General features: G+C 43.9%; 2 protein-coding genes across 2 annotated transcripts in view; both read left to right on the top strand.

Moving 5' to 3' along the window:
• Positions 1-24,846, top strand: part of Alpha-man-ia (alpha-Mannosidase class I a) — a 679,808-nt gene that overhangs the window by 207,123 nt on the left and 447,839 nt on the right. The gene's annotated exons all lie outside the window — the stretch shown is intronic.
• Positions 151-24,846, top strand: part of LOC143212637 (facilitated trehalose transporter Tret1) — a 57,084-nt gene continuing 32,388 nt past the window's right edge. Inside the window, exon 1 of the mRNA XM_076431607.1 lies at positions 151-24,846. This exon is cut by the window's right edge and continues 32,388 nt beyond it. Coding sequence (XP_076287722.1) covers positions 5,394-6,830 — 1,437 coding nt within the window. The 5' untranslated portion in view covers positions 151-5,393 and the 3' untranslated portion in view covers positions 6,831-24,846.

Raw genomic sequence — 24,846 nt, 5'->3', positions numbered from 1 at the left:
TGACTAATCAGAACATTTATTTGTTACAGGTATGTGTTTATATCACCAATGCAGTAATATCCAAGAAACTGTTATTTCGGGAGCCGTACATAGAACAGGAACTTGTAAGTAGAATAATGTATTGCGATAAATAATATACATTTCGTATATTAAAGGCCACGTACTTTTCTGAAAACTGAAATTAAATAATTATGAGATAATAGTTAATTGCGTGCGTTTAGGGGAGGTAGTTCCGATTGCCTTGTTGGTGTAGGATGGAATAATTGTTTACATTGATGTCTACGATCTACAAAACATATTTAAAAAATTTTCAAAATATAGACCACCATGAAAAAGTTGTAAAATGCAACTTTTAGTATTTTTTCTACAACTCCGAACAATTGCAATTTTTGTAAACTAATTGTTCTAGCTTCCCAATAAAGTTCAAATCGTATAGTACAGTATTAATATACAGGGTGAGTCACCTAACGTTGCCGCCTCAAATATATTTGTTGTTTTTAAAGCCTAAGTATGAAGCCTACAAAGAAGGGGCTTCGGAAATTAGTGAGTGATTAACGAGTAGACTGTGAATTTTTAATGGTTGATGCAAAATAATAATGTTCTGTGTCTGTTACATATATGGACTAGGAGGTAGGTACTTAGAGAGTTTATACGTGAATGGGTAATTATATATAGTCGCTGAAATCTTAATGAAAGGAACTATCATTATAGATGTTTAAAAAAGGGTGCTTCCCATTTAAAAAAATGAAGGTGACATGAAAACAAAAATATCATTTTGGGTATCATGTGTGCCCCAATGAACAATTCAACTTTGTCCTTCATACATTTGACGTATCTTTAAAAACAACAAAGACATTTGAGGTGACAACGTTAAGTGACTCACCCTTTATAGTACATGCAGTACATACAATATAGTACAATTTTCACTGTAAGTAGGCGCAAAGATACAATGCGCCACTTGTTATCATCCAACACGCCACGTTTGGCGCATGCACCACAGGTTGGCAGAAAGGCAAAAGAGACCGGCCGCTAACTTCTAAGGGCTACATATAGGGTCTTAGAGAGGGTCGGGGAAACGTCTTCGAGCGGGGAAAACGGACGCGGAAAAAGGTCTGTTTTGGCCAACAGAAACTACCGGGCCCACGCGAATTTGGCTACCAGATGTGTGGGACTCTGCAAAAGCCAGCTCCGCCCCTGCCTTGGGGAAACCCCAGGGAATTAGGGACCGACTATGTACTTTACGCAGGGCAGTGGCCAGGCCGCTACAATTTATTTCGAAAGAATTACAAGAATTAAAAGATACTTTTGTGAACCAGTTTTGGAATTTTAAAATACATTTCGAAGGTACACTCAGGGGTCCCCAGTTTAAGCTGGTTCGTAACCTACCTTAAACTGTAGGTCCCGTCGCTTAATAACCCTAGCAGTGGAAGAAGCGACGTAAAACAATCAAACAAAAGGTACATACACTTAGGTGTTCGGTGAAGGTTTGCAATTTCGAAATTTTCCGAGACCTCGCAGTTCCAATCTCGGCTCGAAGCGCTCGCATTTTTCAACTCACGCCTCTCCAACACGTGTAAAACCCTCGCGCAGTTTATTTCGAAGACCTCCATTGATCATCGTGTCTCATACATCAATTTTACACCCACCCCCTCTTACGGCAATGCTTTTCTACGGTGCTTCTACGGGGGTTATAACCGTGCCGCGCGCGACAAAAAGCGGCGGCGCGTTCAATCGTCGAGGAGAGAGGAAGGCTTTCTTCATGAAAAGCTTTCCCTTCTGTCAGTAACTCTGTGCTCACGAAGGCTGTGCTTCGAAATTTTGAAAGCGTATTCTGCTCACTTTGAGGAAGGATCGTGTATTCAGAGACATAAAATGCTCCGCCGTGTATATAGTATGTGTATGTGACAATGTTCCGTGAGAGCGTGCGGTTCGGGGCACGAATTGCCGTGAAAAATTGATGCACGCTGTGTGTAAGTTAAAAGGAACTTTATCGAACGTGTTAGCAGTTCTCTACAAAATGTGAAAACGTCAATATTAGAATTGCAGGGCCGTCGAGGTAAATCCGGAAAAGTCGTTACATAGAGAAAAATTATTCAAATTCAAGGAAAATATCAATATATTCTAACCCTATTTAATACAACAGTGGTAAATGATATTTACAATTGAATTACTCGATGTAGTCTCCATCAGCAGCTACGACCTTCTCGAGTCTGGACCTGAATCGATTGCAGGCTCGCTTGAACCCCTTTTTGTCCATATTTGTCATCACTTCCATAATGGAGGCTCGTAGAGAATCTTTCGTGTTATGTGGCTTCGCATTTACCTTTGCTCCGACTACGCCTTACATGTAATAATTAAGGGGATTGCAATTAGGGCTAGAGGGGGCCCACAAGTCGAGGGACCAGTGATGACGTAGCTTTTCGTAAAGCCAGGCCTGCGTCTTTCTTGCCTAGCGAGGTAAAGCAGAGTTCTGTTAGAACTCCTCTTGTTTCTCGGATTCCCTGAATTGTTTAGCCACATCGTACACTACCATTTTTCTGTAGCCAAATCACGCAATTATATTTCCGAGGGCGACTATTGCCGCTCTTCGGTCGTATTCTCGGTTCATGGTTGAGCAAATGCTAATTGTTGACTGATCAGTGGTTTCTTAGTGAATGACCTTACTCCGAGCTGTTGTATTTATAACTACTTTGTTTACACTTGGTCTGTAGGTTTTCATGGAAACCATTTCGGTTTTACCTCGACAGCCCTGTATACTATTCAAGATCCATTCTTTTATGTCTAGATTCAAAGAGATCGAAGAGACCCCGTAACGGGACCGAGAGTAATCGGACTGCCTGTTTACCGAGCAGATTTCTTGATTTTTATTGGCTGCCGGTTGCGGCCCAGAGAATTTCAAACGGCTTCTGAACTCGAAAAACGACCGGGAAACCGGGATGAAATTGAACGAGTTACTACTCGCCTTATCCTCTTCTTCTTTCTTCTTTTCGTCCGGTTCGGCTCGCTTTTTTCCGCGTCCGTGCCATGAACACTCGATGACTTTCCGCATGTCTTTTGACATCAACGGCGCCGGCCAAAGCGAGTGGAATCGTTTAATGCTCCGCGGAAGTTCTAAAGCTTGCGGTTCTTGACTCAATTGGGCTCGGGCCGCTCGCAAAGCTCCGCGAATTGGATTGCTGAATTAAAAATGGTACCGATTGGTCGTCGGAACCGAGTTGTGGTCGAATTCTCCGTTGGAAATCAATTTAGAAAATGCTTAAATGCAATGGAAAGCTCGCGCTTAGAATTTCAGTAAGTAGTCCGCGAAATACGTCTACACGCACTTCGTTTCTCGGCGTGCATGTGAAATGTCATCGCAATTAGCAGCTTCGAGCAACGTTGCTCGCGCACCGCGCTTCCTCGAGACGAGCTTTCCCATTCGTCAAGAAAAATTTTCGTCCATTTGCCGCGAGTCGTATCGTTCACTGTCTTCGAGATAATAAGTCACGCGTTCGCGTGGTACGTCTTACCGGGAATAATCTGGATGACTGAACGCATCAGTGTTACAACGACAAATATGCGAGTCGATGTTCCTTCGTGTGGCCACAAACGGAGAGAGAGAGAGAGAGAGAGAGAGAGAGCCTCTCTCGTTTCACCCTCGAGTAGATTACACTCCCGAAGGTTGTGGCGACCCCATCCAGAATCTCCGTGTACAATACACATCCGCTTTTACGCGGCCGCGCCATTTGCTTGCTTCTGGAACTTTCCTTTCTCCGTGCCCGTATCCTTTATCTTCGCCGAGGAACCTCGAACAAACGCATCCCACGCGAGTTGTTTTTTCCTTCGTTCCAGCTTCGTATCAATCTTCCTCGCGCTGCCGCCGCGCCGCGAGATTTCTTCCGTGCACTACTCGTGCAGCCACTTTTACGCACCCTTTGTCAGGAACCGGGCGAAAAGCACCGGGAAAAGTTCCCTTTACGAACCTCGTTCCTCTCGGGGAGGGTTAATAAACCAACCCAACCTCGTATTATGCTCGCGAACACAACAACGCGCGAATTACCGCCTCCGTATTAGGCGTGTAACGAGATTTCCGGCGGATCGACAGCTCCCTAAGCATTCTGGACTGGTTCATACAAAAACTCTTCGTGGTGCACAAGTCTGCGACCTATTCTTTTTTTTTAAATTTGTTTATACATGTCTTTTTTTGTTAAGGGGGCCTTTTCCTGCAGACGACGGTCGCGCGTGAACGCTCACACACCGCTAGACCACGTATACGTACGCGAGGATTGCAAGGGTCCGGGCATCCACCTCTGATTTCTCGATAATGCAAAGACGGGACTTTTTAGTAGTCAAAATCGCCAGATGAAAGATCAATCTACTGCGGTGTTTGCCTCAAAAGTTGTTCTTTTACGTTTCTGAGCAATGGTTTTGAAATATTCGGCTGCATGTTGCCCGTCAGATGGCGCTGCAGTCACGCCGGCGCACAGTGGTCCGATAGCTCGCTTTTTGTGGCCAAAACTATTGTAGAGGTTTAATGTTATATTATTATAGGTCGTTGGATTCGTCTTGATACCAGTTAGAATATTATGAAGTAAAAAATATATGTTAATATTTAAAATATTGAGGTGACCTTTATTTTTTATAAAAAAAAGAGATTTTTCTTTAACTTTTTGCATTGAAGTTTGTAGATAAGTGAATACTGATTAAGTTTTGTTGGAAACATTTTTCCGACAAAAACATTTTTCCGACGACGAAGTAGCGCGTCTTCCAGTGCGCAAGACCCTCGAAAGTCTCGTTACCATGTGAGCTTCTGCGGGCAACAAAGAGGTTTTTTTAACAGCGCGCGCCTTTACGAGGACACACGAGGAGAATCGCCGAGGAGTACCGACTCTCCTGGGTGTGTTTCGACGTACTTGAAAAGAGCAGACCGGATAAAGCACGTCGGGAAACTAGTATCTTCTCATTTGGAGACACGCCGGACCTCCAGGTGCAGCCGGAAGCAATGTTCGACTGCAATGGCGACGGATGATAAACTTCAGCGCAAATACTTGGCAACAACGGAGAGATGCGACGACCGTTGGTTTGTTGGTGAGTGAACGACGAGTACAGGACTGAAGAAACTGAAGAAAAGCTTTGTTGGTGTTAGCCACTTCACGAGCTGAAGTTTTTATTTTCCAAGCTAGAATTATTCTAAATTATTCTTCGCGACATGATTACCGCAGGGCAAAGTCCATCGGCAGATATTTACTTCTACACGCGCAAACTTGCACAGTCAGTTTAAATTACAAATTCATCGTTCGACAGCATTTAGTTGGCGAAGAGGCGCTCTACAGTACACTACCAGGCTGTGTAGACGCTGATAGCGATGGATTGAACAACCGTTAGTGTGTGAAACCGAAAGCCGCAGCCAGTCGATGTTGAAAATTTTTGATAAACATGAAGAATCGGACCTGGTGCTTCGCTCTAGACAAGTGGCGGCATGTGTATGTTTATTATTATGTTCGTTCACTGCTGGTATTTCAATCGGGTACAGCGCAGTCCTGTTACCGCAACTGCGTTCGAACTCCACTGAAGGTGGCTTTCGCGATCTCAGCTCCGAGGATTTATCTTGGGTCGCCTCTTCGGTGATCCTATCGATGCTACCAGGCAGCTGTATCGGTGGATACATGTTCGAAATGATTGGCAGAAAGTGGTCCGTACTGGTGCTTTATCCTATGACTATTGTCGGCTGGTTAGTGATCGCCTTAGCTGATGGACTCGCCAGTCTCATAATTGGAAGAATGATCTGCGGCTTGGCTATTGGTATGGGTACTCCTCTCGTGCCAGTCTACATCAGCGAACTGTCGGATCCCGTTCTACGAGGGATCCTGTTGAGCCTGATCGCCGTGCAACTGACGTTCGGCATTCTAGTGGGCCACGCGATCGGATTCTTGTTCTACTGGAGGACCGCAGCTTACATCTACGCAGCTTTATGTGCCATCAACTCGATGACGTGCATCGCTTCTCTGGAGAGTTCTACATGGCTGCTGAACAAAGGGGATACAGATCGAGCGATCGAACTGTGGGTGTACCTGCGAGGATGCGAATCCTTGAACGAGTATCTAGCTCTGGAAGGCTCGGTCACTGCTGCAAGAAAGTTCGACAATCAGTCTACTCTTTCGGACTTGAAGGAAGCACTGACTTCCACGCACTTTCTGTATCCTCTCGGCATCGTGTGCGCGTACCTGCTCATCGGGCAATTCAACGGCAGCAACGTTATAGTCTTCTATTCGGTTGACATGCTGACGGAAATGACCGGACCTGGTTACGCGGATCTTGGAACACTGGTTGCCGATCTGGTGAGATTGCTGTTCTGCATCTTCGCATGCTACTTGATCAAATCGTACAACAGAAGGACCCTGACTTTCGTGTCCGGATTTGTGACAGCTTCGACTTTGTTACTGTTGACTTTAGTTTTGTATTATGAGTTTGGCAGGCCTTGGTGTCCCGGAGTGTTGCTCGTGCTCACCACACTCTTTATAAATATCGGCCTGGAGCCTCTTTCTTGGGTATTATGCGGAGAAATGTTCCCGAGGAAGTTTAGGGGTCTCGGATCCGCACTCTCTTCCAGTTGGAATTACGTCTGCTTGTTCCTAGCCGTGAAATTTCTGCCGGACATGACGGACACGCTAGACGTGTACGGATCTTTTGCGGTTTACGGTGTCATCACGCTTTTTGGCACTATATTCTTGTATTTCACGATGCCCGAGACAAAGAACCAGGCCCTGCAGGATGTGGAGAAATCCTTCGACAGGAAAATGTTCCGCAGGAAAACTGTTGACGCACAGTTTTCGGGAACTTTATACTTTTGAGCAGTTTCAAATTGTTTTTTCGCTTGCACACTTATAGAACACGTATGGTCTTTTGCAGAAAATTAAAAGAACTAACAGATTGTAATATAGTTTTAATAAATACTCTGAAAATAGAATGAATAATGATCGTTAGAGTTTCGAGCAGGGGCATCGACTTTCAATACCAATTATCCGGGTAATTAATGCTCAATCAGCATTGCCAGCGAAGGGAAAGCAGCTCGAAATCTGATAAGAAATACGATCCCCTATCGAATTCTACATCCTATTAATTACTAATTAATGCCATTTCAGTTCGCTATTTGGAAACTCGAGATCAGCTCTTATCAACCGTTCAATTTCTGCGCGTGCTTGTTAAATAAAGCTGCCCTTGTTTGTGTAATTAATATATGGACGTTTACGTCTGTGTTGCCTATTGTTTGAATAAATTTAGATAGTTAGGGAAATGTATGTGCGACTTATCTAAAATGATACATGTAATACGGTATAATACGGTATGAGCATTTTGTATTTTAGTATTCGTCCGATAAGGACATATGTGACGTTTCTATAATGATATATATCTATTAGCAATACTTGAACAGAATTTTGTCAGAATACTAGAAGAATTTTGAAATACTCTGTTATATTATTTCCAACTTGTTAAACTCTACGCTGCGATTTATTTACTAACAGTATGTGTTTTCCAAAAGCGATTGGCTTACTCGACGATTGAAAGGTGTGACATGATAACGATTTACTGTGAATGTAGACAAAATGCATTGCAGGCCCGATTGCTTTACGAAGGAAGGTACCCTGAGCGAAACACTCCTTCTAGGCTGACTTTTTCTATTATCTAAAATTTATTTAGAAATACTGGAAGTGTAGATGTAAGAAAGCGTAAACGAAAGAATCCCATGACTACTGAAGACAATGAAATTAATATTTTAGCAGGTGTAGCTGTCAATCCATATGTGAGTACGAGAGCAATTGCCCGAGAAGCAAGCATGGGTCAAAGTAGCGTAATACGAGTTCTGGTCCGACATAAATTTCATCCGTTTCACATGTCAACATCAAGAATTCATCAGGTGTTTTCTGTCCGTGACCTTGAATGGCCTTGAGTAATTATAGTCACTGAATTCGTAATGAAAGGGACTATCATTGTCGATGTTTAAAAAAGGGTGGTTCCATCTTAATATCTCTAAAAAATAATGATAAGAACAACAATTCTTTTGGTGTCGTATGAGCCCCATTTTACCATTCAACTTTGTCCTCAAGACATTTAATGTATCCTTGAAAACAACGAAGATATCTGAGGTGATAAAGTTAGATGACTCGCCCTGTATAATTGGCAACGCTTAGGACCGTTCACAGCTCTAATTAATAATTTTTAAAAATTTACTTTTGCTATATTGAGTTAGTTTAATTGCCACAAATTGAGTACGTAAATTACAATTTGGATGTTCCCGGTCAAAAATTACTCCGGGCACAGCACTCGGAGGGTTAGGAAAGAAAATACATGTCTATTTCACTCACTCCGTATTGTTGCAATTCAGCTAGAAAATTTTTTTTCTGCATAAAGATTTGCTGTCTAGTGATAATACTATCTGACTTACGATATTCAGTTAAATATCGTTCTCGAAAGTAACGATGTACTTATCCATGTAAACTAACAATTTTCAATTTCAAATGAACATAGTAATCATTATCGTAGTAATAGCTACGTTGTAAGAACTGAATGAAAATGGACGGTGCGGTCATTAAACTCGAACAAGCACGATTACTCGGAAACGAAGGGTACGTCGAACAAGATGTCACCCTTTGTTTGCGAGCGAGGGATGATGACATCAAGTGACGGCGAGGAAATCCGGAGGAATGTTTATGAAGTGTATAAAACCGAGCGGATGCGACCTGGCTATGCATAAAGCGACGCGGAGGAAGCAGAGTTATGAGGTTACATTTTCATTTCGCCAACAAATTTACCCCTAAATCGCGGCTGCCAGTTCCCCGCAGGAACAAATTAATCCTTCAACGTGCCGCCACCCTTCTCCCCCCCCCACCACCTCTTTATTATCATCAACGAGAGGAAAATGTGACATGCCAACCATGGAAAATTGCGTTTATCCGAAGCGGGATATATTTGCTGAAAGCTCCGTTCTCGCATTTTTTAAACATTATTTATGTATCGAGATAGGTACGGTCGCAATAGATTGTCCGAAATAAATAAACGTTAGAATGTTAAATAAGAACGTAGTCCTCTCACATTTACTCAACGATAATTACATGGAGAAGAAAAAATATTTACCCACCTCGCTTCTACTGCTCCGTAAGTGTAATGACGCAATCGGATCGGGTTTCCGGGTGTCTGGAGCGGCGTAGACGTTCGCAAATGCGCGAATCGTGTTCGGCTCGGCGACAAAGAAATTTCGCGGAGGCGCGAGCTGTTTCATAAAGCGCGAGACCAGTTGGGTTAGGTATCGTTCATCGAGAAACGGCGGATTTTCCAGCGAAAGGTCGTCAAGGGAATTCGCGTTTCCCGGGCCACCGCGCCGCCGCCGCCGCCCGTCCATTAGGAAATTTATACGAGCCGGAGGACGTTGATTAAATCTCGGGGAGTCCAAAGTCTCTGACGAAATTGAAGAAACGATCCTCGTCGTTGCGGGCGATCGCAACGAAAGAGTGGGAAAAAAAGGAGGAAAGAGAGAAAACCGGAGAACGAACCGGAGGGTACGCGCGGTGAGAAGAGGGGCGAAATTTTATCAGGATTCGCCAGCGGCAGCCGCCTCGAGGATCGCGGAAGGGGAAAAAAAATGTATCAGAATGGTAACAGTTCACACCCGAACCCGGGCCGAGAAGGATAAAGCCCCCGAACAGCTTACCTTCGAAACACGCCGAGCGTTATCCTGCATCGAGATAAGACCGTTCCCCGTTGGATTGAATTAACTCTCTATCCGGAGAGAGAGAGAGAGAGAGAGAGAGAGAGAGAGAGAGAGACACGTTCCTTAATTTAATTCCCCACGGTTTTCTATAATTGACGCCGTTCGCGACGCGTCACATTTTTACGAAGATTTCTCATGGTGAAATAGATGTCGATATTTATTGGAAAGTTTTTCAATGCATTTAGCGTACAAGCATACAGCAAAATAAAATATCCTCCAGCAAATAAATAAGGGAGCTAACCGAGCTAGCTAAAATACGTACGAGTTTTCAGTTTATCCAATATTTATGACGCTGCAAAAATATAACAAAATGTACAACAGACATATATAAGCTGAAATTAAAACCGGCACGGAATATAAATTGTAAACTGTTATTCCATTTACTATTGGGTTGGCAAGAAAGTAATTCCGGTATTTTAAAGTAAAATAAAAAAACCCAATTTTTCTATTCAAGCAAGGAATATCAACGAATAGCAATGAATGAAATCGCACTTGTTTTATGAGAGCAGAATTGTGAAGCTACCGGAAAGACGGCACAAAACATCATCGAACAAAAAGATTGGGTTTTCATTGCACCTTAAAATACCGAAATTACTTTCTTGCCAACCCAATATTTTCGCAGGAAAGCGTACATCGTTCGATACCAGCGAGATAGCAGCTCGGCCCTCGATTCCTAACCGGTACACGATCTTGTTAAGACGTAGATGTTAATCGAACATCGTGTTTCGAATTAATTAACTATAATATAATAACCGGTCAACTAATCGGACGAATGTGAAATGTAATCCGCGAGAGGTATAAATCGGTTAGCGAAGGAGGGAGGGAGAGAGGGAGAGAGAGAGAGAGAGTCGTTTAAATGTCGGCGATTGCCGTTCGCGCGGAGAGGATGTCATTTAAATTTAGAAAACCGTCGGAACGTTATTTCCACGGAAAAATTGCGAACTATTGCGGCTTCGAGCGCCTCAGGGGAGTGCTGTGCTCAGGAAGATCGAAGAAAAGAGGGAAAGAAAAAAGAGAGCGACGAGAGGGAGAACGGGGAAACAGGTCGGCCGTGGTATCTGACTGATTTTATCACACTTTCCGGAAGCTTAAACGGAGTTGATGCGAGAAACGACATTTTCGTTAGCGAGGAAAGTAGAATTGATCTTGTCGCTGAACAGAAACCTAGAAAACCCTTTTCTGTTTCTTTAGCACGCTCTCTTCTTCCGCCGCCGCGATTCTATCGGGAACGGAGCTCTTTGTATCGGACGACAGTCTTACTAAAACAATGTATTTGAAATATCTCGAAGCTAGTTCTACGTGTACCTTTCCTACCTAGTAGCGATCCACATCTCTCAACCCAACACCCTCGGATTCCGCATAGCTGCCTGAACCTCGGCTCGTAACACTCCTAATGCGCGACCATTCTCAAAACATAGCCGCGACGGATCTGCTGCGGCGAGTACATACTAATAAGAGGCGCCCAAAAATATTCGTTTTTGAAAATGGGAGAGAGCTCTATGAGCCAGCGGAGATGTATCGCGCGTTTGAGCATGGTCGTTAGTTTTTATAAGCTTCGGTACGTCGAAAATATTTTTACGCGGTCGTTTGTTCAGGCGACGCGCGACGCCGAGAGCCATAAATATTCCGACGGGCGCGTTCTGTGTTTGAACGAACCTTTCGTACGGTTCGTCTGAAATTGGAAAGAACAATGGTTGGCTTTGCATCGCCTCGCGTCACGCGTTTAGCGAAACATCGTATCCAATTCGCGAAAAGGAAACTTCGGGGAACGGCAGGGAGCTTTATCGTCTCGAATCACGCGAGCCGAACAGGATAACACATCGATCCGCGAAATTACAACGCAGTGGACTCGCGAAATTGAAGACGACGCTCTCGCCCTCGACGGGAATACGCGATCGAACCGCCTCTAACAGATGATCAACCTTTTTCGGCGATGATCGATCAAGAAAACAACGTTGCAGGCGAATCCAACAATGACCTTGACCCTTTCCTCAAGGTCTAACATGTTTTTCATTGTCTCGAGTCAACCGTTCTCCTAGAAAACGTCTACAGGGTGTTCCAAAATGACTTCTCGAAGAACCGAATGGAAGGAGGGCGAAGTGGCATGTCGGAGAGTCGCCTAATTTTCTATTTTATAAATGGACGAGCATAATTGCCGGTTCGCGTGAACGTCCGCGGTCTAATGACGGCAGTCAAAAATATTCGCAATGGCGCGCGCGGCAAGATAAAAATAAATACACCGCGACCGCGCGCTCGATTCGCGAATTTCGTGGTCGAGCACACGCGACAGGAAAACGCTTTCAGTCTCCTAGCGCTTCATTTCCTCGAATTGCGCCGGGGAGAGTTAGAAAAGTGGCCTCCTTTGAACTTGTTCGACCGATTCGCTACTTCTCCGGCCGGACTTCCAATATGCATTTAATTTCAATCGAAGTGTACAGTCTCGACGAACGCCAATGTAAACTAATTCAACTACTCCTTTGATCTTGGTTTGAACAATTTTTACACACGACCAACGCCGAACGCATTAGGACCACTAATCAGTCGTCTCCCGGCGGATCTTTATGCAAAGTAAAAATTGGCAAATTATTTCCACGAATTTCGATCCGGATTGATTTTACTCGGGATCAGAGAGTCCTAACAGAATAAATCTTCCGAGGCCATCTTCGAATGACCGTCCTCACGAGCGCCGATCGACAGGTATTCGCGAAAATTCGAGAGGAAGGCTGTCAAATGTCGCTCGGGCCGCGGGAGTGTCACGCCCAGTTCGAATATCTCTGTCGGGGCGGGGAAAAAAAGCGTCGCCGACACGGCCCATAAATCAAAAGGTAGCGCATCCCGAGCCCGGGCCGGAAGTCGCAGAAATTTATCGGCGATATATTTTTCCGGCGCGCGGAACCCGGACGCGTAAACAGAGAACCGGTTGATCGGCGAGGATTTTCGCAGAGGGAAAGCTGCTCGCCGCAGCTACCCTAAGACGCCGCCCTGAAAACCCGGGGTATAAACCGAGCTACGCGTGTACCCACGTCCGCTGCTTTAAAACGGTTTCTCGCGGTGTTTTACGAGCGGCCGTGTGTCATTGCTTCTGTCCCACGGCTTCTTTCCGACCGTGATCTTACGGGGGGAACCGCGTGTCCAGGCTTTGCGAGCGCGTCTCCCTGGCTCCTCGAATTACCGGAAAGGGTTATGGCTCGGTGGGAAATGTCTGCGTTAACCATTCGAACGATATCATCCACTAGAAATAGGAGAAGTACACGATCTAAGAAGAGCCACGGACCCGGGGGTATTTCGGTGTAACGAAACAGAATTCTTCCACGAATTATCGTGATCGGTTCGATCCGAACAAAAGCGCTCCCGGTGTAACGCGAGGGCGGAGAGGAGGAAGGCGTTATTCTTCTTGGCATGCAGATCAGGCACGTACCACGAGGCATCGTGCGCGGCTTTATCTCTCTCGGCGAGGGCCTGGTCTTGAATATAAGATTCGCTAATACATTTTTATCGCTGATAAAACCGCCTCTTTACACGGAGCGCCCGGTATCTGCGCGCACCGGCCCCCAGTTTTTAAGCAAAACGTCAACAACCAGACTGGATCTCATTTTCCGGATAGAAGTTCCCCAGCCCTTCGGAATTCTGATGAAAGTGATCAGGTGCAGCGATCCTGCACGTGTGCAGGTTACATTTTTCGAATTTCAACAATTGTCCCGGCGTTTAAGCAAGAAGAGAAGCGAGAGTTGTGACATTCGGTGACGTAGGGAGGATCACAAGATTAGATATTCGTAATCTCACCCTCGAACTTTGACCGAGACGGGGCCATCGTTTGGCATCTCGTTGCTTCAAAGTAATCGACTGCTGAATCGTAAGTTTGGCGTCTGGGTGAGCGGACCTAAATACGTTCTCGAGGGTTGGGAGAAGGCGGGTCTTCGGAGGATACTGGTCTTCGTGGATAGGGGGGATGATACTCACAATCAGACCACGGGAAATTACCCTGGCGTGCTCCTAGTTGAATATCAATAGCCTTGCAGAAGTATAGGAGAGAGAGAGAGAGAACCAGTGCCTTGGCAATTGCAGTAATCCCTGGGTAATTGCCCTCCAATTGCACCTGGGAATATCTGTTCGGAGGATGCCCTACTCGGATCCGAATGGTCGAATCTTTTTCCTGAACTGTGGACAGGGATTGCCTTCCGAATATTCCCGTTTGACGTCTCATTGATCTTCACCGAGCCGACTCAAACCTCGTGCCATTCGCCGTACTCCTCCTCCTCCTCCTCATCTTCAATCCTAAATATGCAGCAACGGAAAAAGAAAAGAACTTCATCTTCGTTCGGGACAAACGTTGTCGACATCAATTGCAGGAAACTGGGGCCGTGTAGAAATTTAGGTAGTGATGCTACAGTAAATCCAGAGACGCGGCAGCGTCTCGACGCCAAGTACATAAAAATTACCGAACACCCTGTATAAAAAGGCCGAAAATCTTGAAAAATTGCAGTTTTTACCACTTTTGATCGTTTATAACTCGTAAACCAATTAACCAATTTCAATGAAATTTTCGGGGCGTATATAATTTATACAAATTGACCAAACACATCTTTTACATTTTCGTTGTTGTAAACCAATGCTTCTAATTGATAATAAAAAGTCAAGTCGTTTGGTACAATTATAAAAAAGTTATTAGTTTTTAAGAGGTGTACGAATACTTTGTACACCGCCCACTGTATACATATGTACATATAGTACATCTAGTATATGCTGTAATATAATTTCCTAAGCATTTCACAGCCATACTACCTTTTAACTCCTTTCTTATACTTCTAACTATCATGTATTTCGTTTCCCCTGCGTTCATCTTCGATCTGTTAATATTCATCCATTCTTCCCCACCACATTAAATGCTACATTCATTTTCGTCTCCACCTCTATACAACTCTCACCTGTTACATATATCAAGGTATCGTCTGCAAACATTTTTATATTACAGTCCTCCGGGCAAACTTTAACGAGATCATTTATGTATATTATAAATACGGACCTAGAACCGATCCTTCTGGCACTCCACATTCCGTAATCAATAATTTACAGCATTAATCATTATATCTTACCTGTTGCGTTCTGTTTTCTAGGTGTGATCTAGACCATTCTACAGGCTGTCTCAAAATTCCTTCAACATCCGGAAATAGGAGGTTCATGAGACCATTTGAAACAACATTTTCCTTTGCAAAAATGGCGTCCGTGGCTTTGTTGAGGAGTTATTAACGAAAAACACGGACCAATCCAAACCAGTCGTGTTTTTCGTTAATAACTCCTTAAAAAAGCCGCGTACGTCGTTTTTGCAAAGGAAAATGTTGCTTCAATCGATCTCAGGTACCTCCCATTTCCGGATATTGAAGCAATTTTGAGACACCCTGTATATACTGGGATAGCAAATCTTGTTTTTTCCATAAGTTATTTTCGACCAGCTTAATAAAATCATCCGCATTAGATCTACTATAATCCCTACCACTAAATTCTTTGTATTTATTTACATTCTTGTTCATATTTAGTATTACTTTTAACCATGCATGGTTCGTTATCTTAGGTTCATGAACTACTTGTACATTTAACTCCTTATTTGCAAAGATTAGATTTATCTAGAGACGCGGTAGCGTCTCGACGCCAAGTACTTGAAAAATTACCGAACACCCTGTATCGATGTCAACTGTCACTACAGCGTATCTTTTACTCGTGAACCGGGCATTCTAACCTAACCTGAAACTTCTTTCGTTAATATCTCATCACGCCTGCAACATTTTCTACATTGAAAGGCATTTTTCTTACGTAAACCACATATAAGCTTTCGAATAAGACCAAATTCAATAAAATCGGTCCACGTATGACAGAGATATCGTAATATCATGTCATGGATCAGTCAGAAATGGTAGGATTTTTCTTCCGATTCTTCTCCTTCGTCAAGAAATTTTCGTCAACATAATACGTATACGCGTTACACGCACACATTCAGCCAAAAGAACTAACACACGTGTTTCGTTCGTCGACTCTCGGGATCATTCGGTAGGGCTCAGGCTCGTCGTCCGTCATTGAAAGTCGAAAAAGTCGCAATCGAAATAGATCTCTCATTTCATTCATAATCTGCCAAGTGTCAACTTTCATAACCTGCCAAGTGTCAAATAATATCATATAAAATAGAATAGTGTACTAGAAAGTATAATTCGTCATGTCTGTAATTAATAGTATTAATATCCTACCGCTCAGTTTTAATAATATGCAAATTATCATTAAAGACGAATGGTTAACACATGATCATATTGAATATTTTCATACATTATTACAAGCTAACTCTAATTATAGACCACGCGAAACATGGAGGGTATTGTATAATAATATGAATAATTCTTATTCATCGACACCTTGACCTTGCATGGCCACGCCAAGTATTTGACTTCCAGGCCGCGGACATCTAGGCAAATGTCTAGATCTTTATAGTTTATGTACTTGCAGCTCATTTCGATTTCACATATTTTTTGTGATCATAATTATTATGCCGCGTTAGCGGCTCAATTCAATTCATGTACTTGGCGTAATTTTTTTACTTTTTTGAAGTTTTGATTGGTCCTCTATAGGAGAAAGAGAGAAAAGAGAGCATTACACGCGCTATCCTTCTCTACGTTGGGCTCGGCCTTTGAAGCTCAAAAAAATAGTGTCCGTCAACGAACTTTGCAAACGAATCTCCCCGAGGCTTTTGCGACTATAGAGGATTTACAATTGGACTGCGGTTCTTCGTGCATTCATGGCTTCTGAACATTTTTTAACAAAGAGTCTATTTATAATATATTTTCATTCCTGAGTCGGACGGAGTTCGCGCACCGTCGGAAATGATTTCTTGGCACGAGAAATATATCAGCAGACGGGAGAATTATTTCGAAGCACGGACCCGCCGTTAATTCGGGACTCAATGGGGAATCACAATGGGTTTCCCCGATGGTTTTCACGAACGTAGCAGGCGAGCAGGCCGCGCGAACATTGAATTAGAAATTAGAACCGAACGTCCGATGTATCTTGCCCGCTGGTTCGTTTATGATCGTCTCGATTCTTCGACTTGCGGAAGCACGCGGCGCCTTCGAAGAAGATGAGCATGAGCTGCATCTCCCCCGTCCGCATTCCGTGTACATGGAAACTTGTACTTGCACGGGACGCACTCATACGTGGAATCATGGCGGAGGACTCTCGCAGTCGATTCTCATTGTTAGTCTGGCGGCATGTGCAACGGTACGTGAGTCCGACGAGGAAGTCGCTTAGCTTAATTCCCACCGCGGCCTTCTACGATTCTTGGCTTGACGAACCTCCAACTATAGTCAGCGGAAAAATGAACACCTTGATTATGGTGGATCGAGAAGCTTGCCCCTCTTGCCCGGTTAGGGTGCCCCTTATAATGTCTTCTCTTTTTAACCCTCTGCACTCAAATGGCGAGTCTGAGGCGCCACTAAAAATTGCCATACCATTATTCAAAACAGTTTTAACATTATTAAATTTGTATGTATTCTATAAACTGTAAAAAGCTCAACTGTTATATATAAGAAAACTGGTTCAATTTGATGTGCACAGTGTAAAAAGATTACATAGAACAAAAATGATCTGGGTTGAAAGAAATATCTTGATATTGGAATTCAAATTGCTTCGATTGCAAAGGGTTAATTTATGAATTCGGTCCGTGACGCCCCTGATTTTTTTCCTTTTGGTGTGGTAAATAAGTGTGCAATAAAAAAAATCTTCGACGTAACCATGAAAAAGTTTTGTGGCCATCTATGGTATCTGACACTTGAGTGGTTCATGGTGGCCCTACAGGATGATGCTGTTCCTCTGGAATATAGACGCAAAATGGCTGCAGTCATACGTTCTGAAATGGCTGATGGCCATACATCCCTCTCTATTGGGTAGAAACGTTCGTCCCTAAATCAAAAAGACCTACATAGTTAATTTTCTCCCAAGTCCCTAGAAACTTTTCGGAGATTTGACTTGTCTCATGACGTTTTAAATTTAGACCCAGTGGACTGGAATGATTGTATGGACGTTCAGGAAGCCCGAGATTTTTTCCGGAAGTTTCCTGTTACAAATGATGCCGCTGAGAGGAATGTGAACTTAACGGAACAATATTTAGGTCAAGCAAGAAGCGAAGGAAACCTTCAGAATCTTCTCTTGGTCAGTCAGCATGCCTATGAAAAACATTGACCAAAAATTCATTTTCAACCAACCTTTTTTCCGTTTAAAAATTGTATTCGGTTGGCAAGAATGTAATTCCGGTATTTTAAGGTGAAATAAAACCGAATTTCTTTATTCAAAAGATGAACTTTAGTCGACAAAATATTTTCTTATTTATTCTTTTTTGCAAAAGATCATCACAAGCAAAAGGGAAAATATCTTATTCATTAAAGTTTATTGCTTGAACAAATCCGGCTTTATACTTCACCTTAAAATACTGAAATTACTCTCTTGCCAACCCAATATTATGTAAATAAATTCTGTGATTATATTCTGTTATCGCGTTACTTATTGTAAGCAGTTTTTCACTCAAAACGACAAAAGTAGCCAATATTCTTAAATTTTGCAAAATATCCTACCTTTGAGGCAGGGTCCAGAATAATCCGATTAGGCTAAAATTTTGCACACTTACTTAGAACACGAGAAGGAATAAAATTAGACGGCGTCCTAACATCTTATCGCTCCTCCATTTGTAAGGGACACCCTAGCCCCGGCGCTGGCCAGAGTCTCTTCTCTCCAGACGAAAAAGCTACAAGTTGGAATTACCTGCCGCAGGGAGTCAGGAAAATTGACGAAACAGGAAGAAATTGCAAGCGACGGGGTAAAGAGTGGGGGAGTAAACGAAAGATCACAGGTGCCACGCGTTTGCAAACCCGTTTGTATGCGAAACCGAGTTTATACGAGGCAGCTTTGTCGTGCCGAAGATAATCCAGGCATTGTCGACTGGCTGATGTCCGGTATTCGGCTAGTCTGTCGGCACCGACGTCATTGTCGCTCCTCCCTTTTGTAGTCCCGGATGATTTTAAGCCGGTTATAACGCTGCTGTCCCGTTGACGCGTGCAGAATACAGAGAGGACTCGCGAGATGCTTTGCCCCGCGTCTCCTCGAGCCATGCTCGTTGCTCCAGAATCGCGCATCCGAATTCTGCAAATCAATCGCGGCCGAGCTGATTCGACGCGAGCCGGTTCGCCGGATTGCCAGAACCGCTCTGATCAACCCGAATGGCTTGATCACGATAATTGTGGAAACTGATCCGGTCCATGCAGGCATGGGTAATCTTTATCGTCTTCGCACACGCTTTGCCGTTTCCATTGCAATCCACTTCGGACCTGGCTGAACTTTACAATTGCCCCCTTCCCAAAATTTTGCTAGCTATGTACGGTACTGAGTACGAAGATGAAAGTTCCCGAGAACTTTCTTACCAGCGCATTATTTATAAAAATGGCGGGAATGCGCTCGACATCTGATCGGTTTCAGATACCTAGATAGCCCACCGGTGCGGTGCATCGTCTCGAACACGTGCGAATAGTTTATCAAATTGATTGACGATCTACTAATGTCAGTAATCCGCGACAAGCCGTTACGGAGGGTCAATGGTACCGGCAAGGAAATCACCTCGTTGTTTATGGTATTACCGTGTCGGTAGACTTACGGCCCATTGAAAGAGGCATCAATTTATAATTTCACTCCTACGTGGCAAAATCGTACGCGATATTTATTGGTTTCCCGTAAATGTCTCGTTCCACGCTAACGTCCACGTTATGTAAAATAGAAATATTAAATCCTACTCGTTACACTCTCGATACGTAAAACAATTGGATGTTTTTTCAGAAATCGTTCGGACCAATTCGATTCCGAAAGATGTAAATTTCACGACTACTAAAACCACGCAGAATTTTGTACACAACGTAGAACCGTGGTGAACGAAGTCCGGGGGACTTGTTAAATTTTAACTGTTCAACGGGGATGTTTTAATGACTGGGGAAACGGGATTTCGTTTTCCCGGATTGCGAAACGATACCCGCGGAATAATTTGCGAGTGCATTTATTCACCGAGTCCGCGAATTTACGGAGATTGCCGGGTTGCTACTACGTGTACTTGAGCGCAGTCCAGATCGTTAGTTTTCCATTAGTACCTTTTCTTCGATAAGTGTTTTATCATTTACCCCCGCGTAACTGTGTTGACAGCGTTGCATGATTTATAACGTTCGCGCGCAACGAGTGTACCTATTATACCCGCGCCATTAACCTCGAGTATTCTTACGTTTACATAATTAAATTAGTCATTTAAGATCCATCATTTTCGCTTTAGAAATTGAATCGCGAACCGAGGTTCTACCGAACGGAATCGCTTTTCCGAGTAGACCTGCGGGAAATCTGCCGTAACTCACTCATAATTGATAGACATTTTTCGATAAGAAAATATGATAAAAGAATTTAATCGAACAGTCCCTCCATTAGCGTAAAGGCGAGGTAAAAATATTTGACCAGTCGTCCCATTTAACAGTCTGTTAATTAGTCTCGGAATCAGGTGGAATAGTTAAATCGAGTTTCGTTTTACGGCGTGCAAGAGTTGGCGGATTAAGTACCGACTTTCGGATCGTGTTTTAGAAAGTTCTTGTTTTTCGTTCTCGGGGCAGGGGGAAAAAATCCAAGAGGGCCCACCACCCCGTCATTAGAACGGTTGTTCTTTCTCTTGGCGTGCGGGAAATCCAAACGAAATGCCCCGGAAGAACCCTGAACCAACTAACGAATCCGCCGAATAAACACATCGAAAGCCAACCTTCGAAACTGGCAACAAAAACCCAACACAAATTTCATTAACAAGCGCCTCGGATTCGCATTCGGTATTCCTTGAACAAGATCCCGTACAACGTACGTACCTGCTCTCGATTTTCAAGGCTTTTCTGAATCCTGTTTAATTCTGCTGTAGACATTTTTGAAAGCATTCCTGCTGAAATATTGACCTACAATTAAAAGATCGCGACTTGAAAGGACGTCGAATGACCCCGAGGAATTTCGTTTGCCCGTTCCGCGTCCGCATCATAGCCATTTTTCGCATGAGACGGTCTCTCGGACGCACGTGGCGAGGCAAAGCGAGTGCCAGGGATGGCTCGAGATATTAAGCCGACGACGTTCGATCGCATTTCAGATTGCACAGGGCTTGAATTCCACGGGGGATTGAATGGGATCTCGTTGGTCGTGCGGACGAAATGAACAGGGATGTATATCCACCCTTTCGGTGGGTGGTTAATCCGATTACGCGGAAAAATTTCGATACGCAGCGATATAGAGGCATTGGGGTAAGCTCCGCGCGCAGAGTGTCGCGATTCTTTTGCGCCAAACTCGCCGTCCCGCTCATATCTGCGCCGGATAGCAAGCCGGAACTAACGCGTTTTGCGACCGCCGAATATTCCGTCCAAATCCACCGATGATTCTGCGCGATCGACTGTAATATCTGCGAGAAGGTCTGTACGATCTAAGAAAACCGAATATCCCCTCCCGGGCTCGGGAAGCTTCTAAGGGTCTGAACTTTTCACAATTTTGTTGTGGGACTTAGACCAACTTGTTCGTGGCATTTTTCTGATTAAAATGCCGGTAGGTGGACTGGGAACTTGTGTAAAAATAATAGTCGAGCGACAGTTTGGTGAAGCGAAGAGAACGCGAAGGGTACCGGTTGTTTTAGGGCCCGTTTCGAACAGTGAATATCGTGTCGGATCGAACGGAACGTAACAGCAAATAATGCAGAATGCAGGAGGAGCGGAAGCGGAACAGCGAGACGAGGGAAGGCGGCGTCGACGATTCGCGAAATAAATTTGGCAGGGGTGTGCATGCGTCTTCGCGCGGTCGCAGTGTATTTGCGGTGGCGTGCATTGCACGTCTTCTGCCCCGGCCCGCTATTTACTCGCCGGAAAAGTTCGGGGGTACGGAGGGCACGGAGGTTACGGAGGAGAGGGTGTTTTACGTGAACTCGGAAGTTGGCTAACGTGGTCAGGTAGGTGACCACCGACGGAAATTGGAACAGACGAACCGTGGCTCTGCTGGCGAGAGAAAGAGGGAGACAGAGAAAGAGGACACGGGAGACTCTACGAGAGACAAAAGAAGAGACGCCGTGCCGGGGAAATGCTGCTTGAGAAGAGGCTTTTAAACTCGGACATCTTATTACCTGGTTGTCAATGCCCCTTCGTATTGCAAAATTAATGTACGTACGAGAACTAAATATTTCCATTGTACAGGGATAGTATATTATATTATTAGTATGTATCTAGAGACGCGGTAGCGTCTCGACGCCAAGTACATGAAAAATTACCAAACACCCTGTATCGATGTCAACTGTCGCTACCGTGTATCTTTTACTCGTGAACCGGGCATTCTAACCTAACCTGAAACTTCTTTCGTTAATATCTCATCACGCCTGCAATATTTTCTAAATTGAAAGGCATTTTTCTTGTACATAGTCTCTTTTAGCAGACCCCACAAAAATAAATCAAGTGGATTTAAAAAAAGGGAGGTCCTATTAAAAAGAATGAAGGTGACCTTGATATCTCTGAAAAAAGTTAGATATAATGAAACATTTTTTTGGTATCGTATGAGCTCCATTTTACCATTCAACTTTGTCCTCAAGACATTTAATGTATCTTTGATAGAGGTGTGTGAGATCCAGGAATTCCCGAAACCCGATGCTTGGGAGGGGTTGGGAAGATTCGTATCAGATCAGGTCGGGATTCCGAAAATGTTCGGGTTTTCCGTAAATTTTTTTGGGATGTCTTATACTTTACGGAATACAGTTTTCGGGAAACCCAAATATTCTCAGAAAACCTAAAAATTTCAGGATACCGTCCCGATCCCGAACATCGTTCCCGTCCCGTCCCGGGTTCGCACACCTCTAATCTTTGAAAACAACAAAGATATTTGAGGTGATAACGTTAGGTGACTCACCCTGTATTTGAACAATCAAGTTCGTCATCGACTGGCAAAAATCTCGGTTTAACAGTCTCTCTCTCTCTCTCTCTCTCTCTCTCTCTCTCCCTCTCCCTCTCTGAGAAATATTTCATATTTCGCTGGTTCTCGTAGACAGCGAGGTAAGATTTCAGATGCTCGTGCAGGAACGTTGATCCTTTCAAAAATTTGATATCGTAAATTGCGGATTTATCTAGCTAGGGGAACGCGGAGACGAAGGAATAGCGTCGAGGGGATTGTCGGGTTTTCGAATAATACTTCGCTCGAGGGATGTAACGTTGCCGTCGGATACATTTTATTAAAAAGTATAAAGGGAATCCGTGGATATCGCGCCGCTGATCTTTAGATCCTTATTGCACCGGCTACGTTTCCACATATTCCTGACGTCTGCGTCCGCTTTAAACAGAAGTCGGAAAAATTCAACGCCTAACAACTGGACTAAGGACGTTCGTGCAATTTTCAATTTTCGTGGAATTTGAATTTTTATTTTGCTCGGATATCGTTTGGAGTAAACGTAATAGCGAAACAACAACGATCCAGTAAAAATCTGATCGCTGTAGCTGACGTTTCCGCGCGGCTACCAGTTCCAGGGTAGTCCAGTCTCGTCGAGAGTGTGCGGCGTGATTATGACTCCACCTCATGCGATCACTATAATTACACGACATCGCGGTTGGCTATTAATCGATATCTCATTGCAGCATCTAATTGCACCCGGCAAATGCTGCGGGCAGGGCTCTCCTCTTCTGGTTGATTAGGTGGGAGAACGCTCGCGAATTTACTGTCTCGCTTGACCTGCGGACTCAAGGTGAAAAGATCAACAATATTTCTACTGCATTGTATTCTTAACTCTTGAAAAATCGTGATAATTATGCAACTTTTTATTGGCAAACATATCCGCTGGAATTATTATACATCTCGCAGCGATTCTAATTGTAAGCTTCGAATAGGATGCCGCGCAAGATAATGGTGAGCCGGATAATTAACAATTCGAAACAATTCCGGTGCCGGGCGAAACAATATCGAATAAAGAGAGTGCTGATCATTCGGACCACGTGAAGTAGAGAAATTTCATTTAATTAATATAATGAGTTCGGAGCTCGTATATATGCAGATACGAGTGGTTTTGAAGTACAACGAGCCACGTCCCCTTCATTTGTATTACTAATGCATTCAAATCAATCAGCGTTGCGTGCAACGTTTCGTGTGGCAAATATATCCGTCCATAACTTCCGTATTATTTATTAAAAAACGTCACTCGCACTACTAGGATTGTTCACAGGAAATTCCTTTTAGGGTTGATTGTCTCACCCTCTCATTTCGCTTGAGCATCTCACGGAAATACGTTCGCCGTGCACGCGCCTCGGAAGATCGTGATTGTGCTCGGTTCCGTTTTGTTCTGATTATTATTAAACATTCTTGAAATCGCGTCGACCCTCACACCACCGCCGTCGCCCGTATCTAATTAGCAGAAATTAATTAATGATGTTCTCCGCCAGCTCGAAATTCGACGGCATTGCTTTAATATTAATTTGCGAATCGGTTCGTCGGCTGCGAGTGCATTTACTAAAGCGTTACTAATTATCTACTAAATAGGAGGTCGCATTCATAGAATTATGCTCCTGCTCGGTTTCTTTCTGCGTTAATTGAGCTTCAATCGAACTCGACGTTGGTCGGCATTCGAAAAACAACGTCACACGAAAATGCCGCTGTTTCAGGATATTTAACTGTTTATTCGATCGACTGAACTTTTTATCCTGGTTCGCGAACACCAATGCAAGTTCGCGACGTTTATTAAGATTTCTTCTAGCAGCGTTTCTCGGGAACTCGAAAGATTCCATAATTCTCGGGGTTCCTTTCCATCACGCGAAATCCGGAAGGTTGGCAGGGAAGACGAGGAGAAGGCGAGGAAAAATGGAGGATTCTGGGTCATCAGTTGAAAGAATGGTCGAGCGCATAGTTCCCTGCACTTGCTCGGAAAAGATAATTCTGCTTTAACCCCGGAAGGGCTGCACAACCGCGATGAGAGTGTTTTATTACTTTTGTCCTAGCTCATTGTTCCTGAAGCGATCAGCATACAATTGTCACGCCTACGTCATCCTTATAATTCATGCACG

This window comes from Lasioglossum baleicum, chromosome 10, assembly GCF_051020765.1.
Source record: "Lasioglossum baleicum chromosome 10, iyLasBale1, whole genome shotgun sequence".
Classification (NCBI taxonomy): Eukaryota; Metazoa; Arthropoda; class Insecta; order Hymenoptera; family Halictidae; genus Lasioglossum; species Lasioglossum baleicum.
This window is presented reverse-complemented; position numbering and strand designations above follow the sequence as displayed.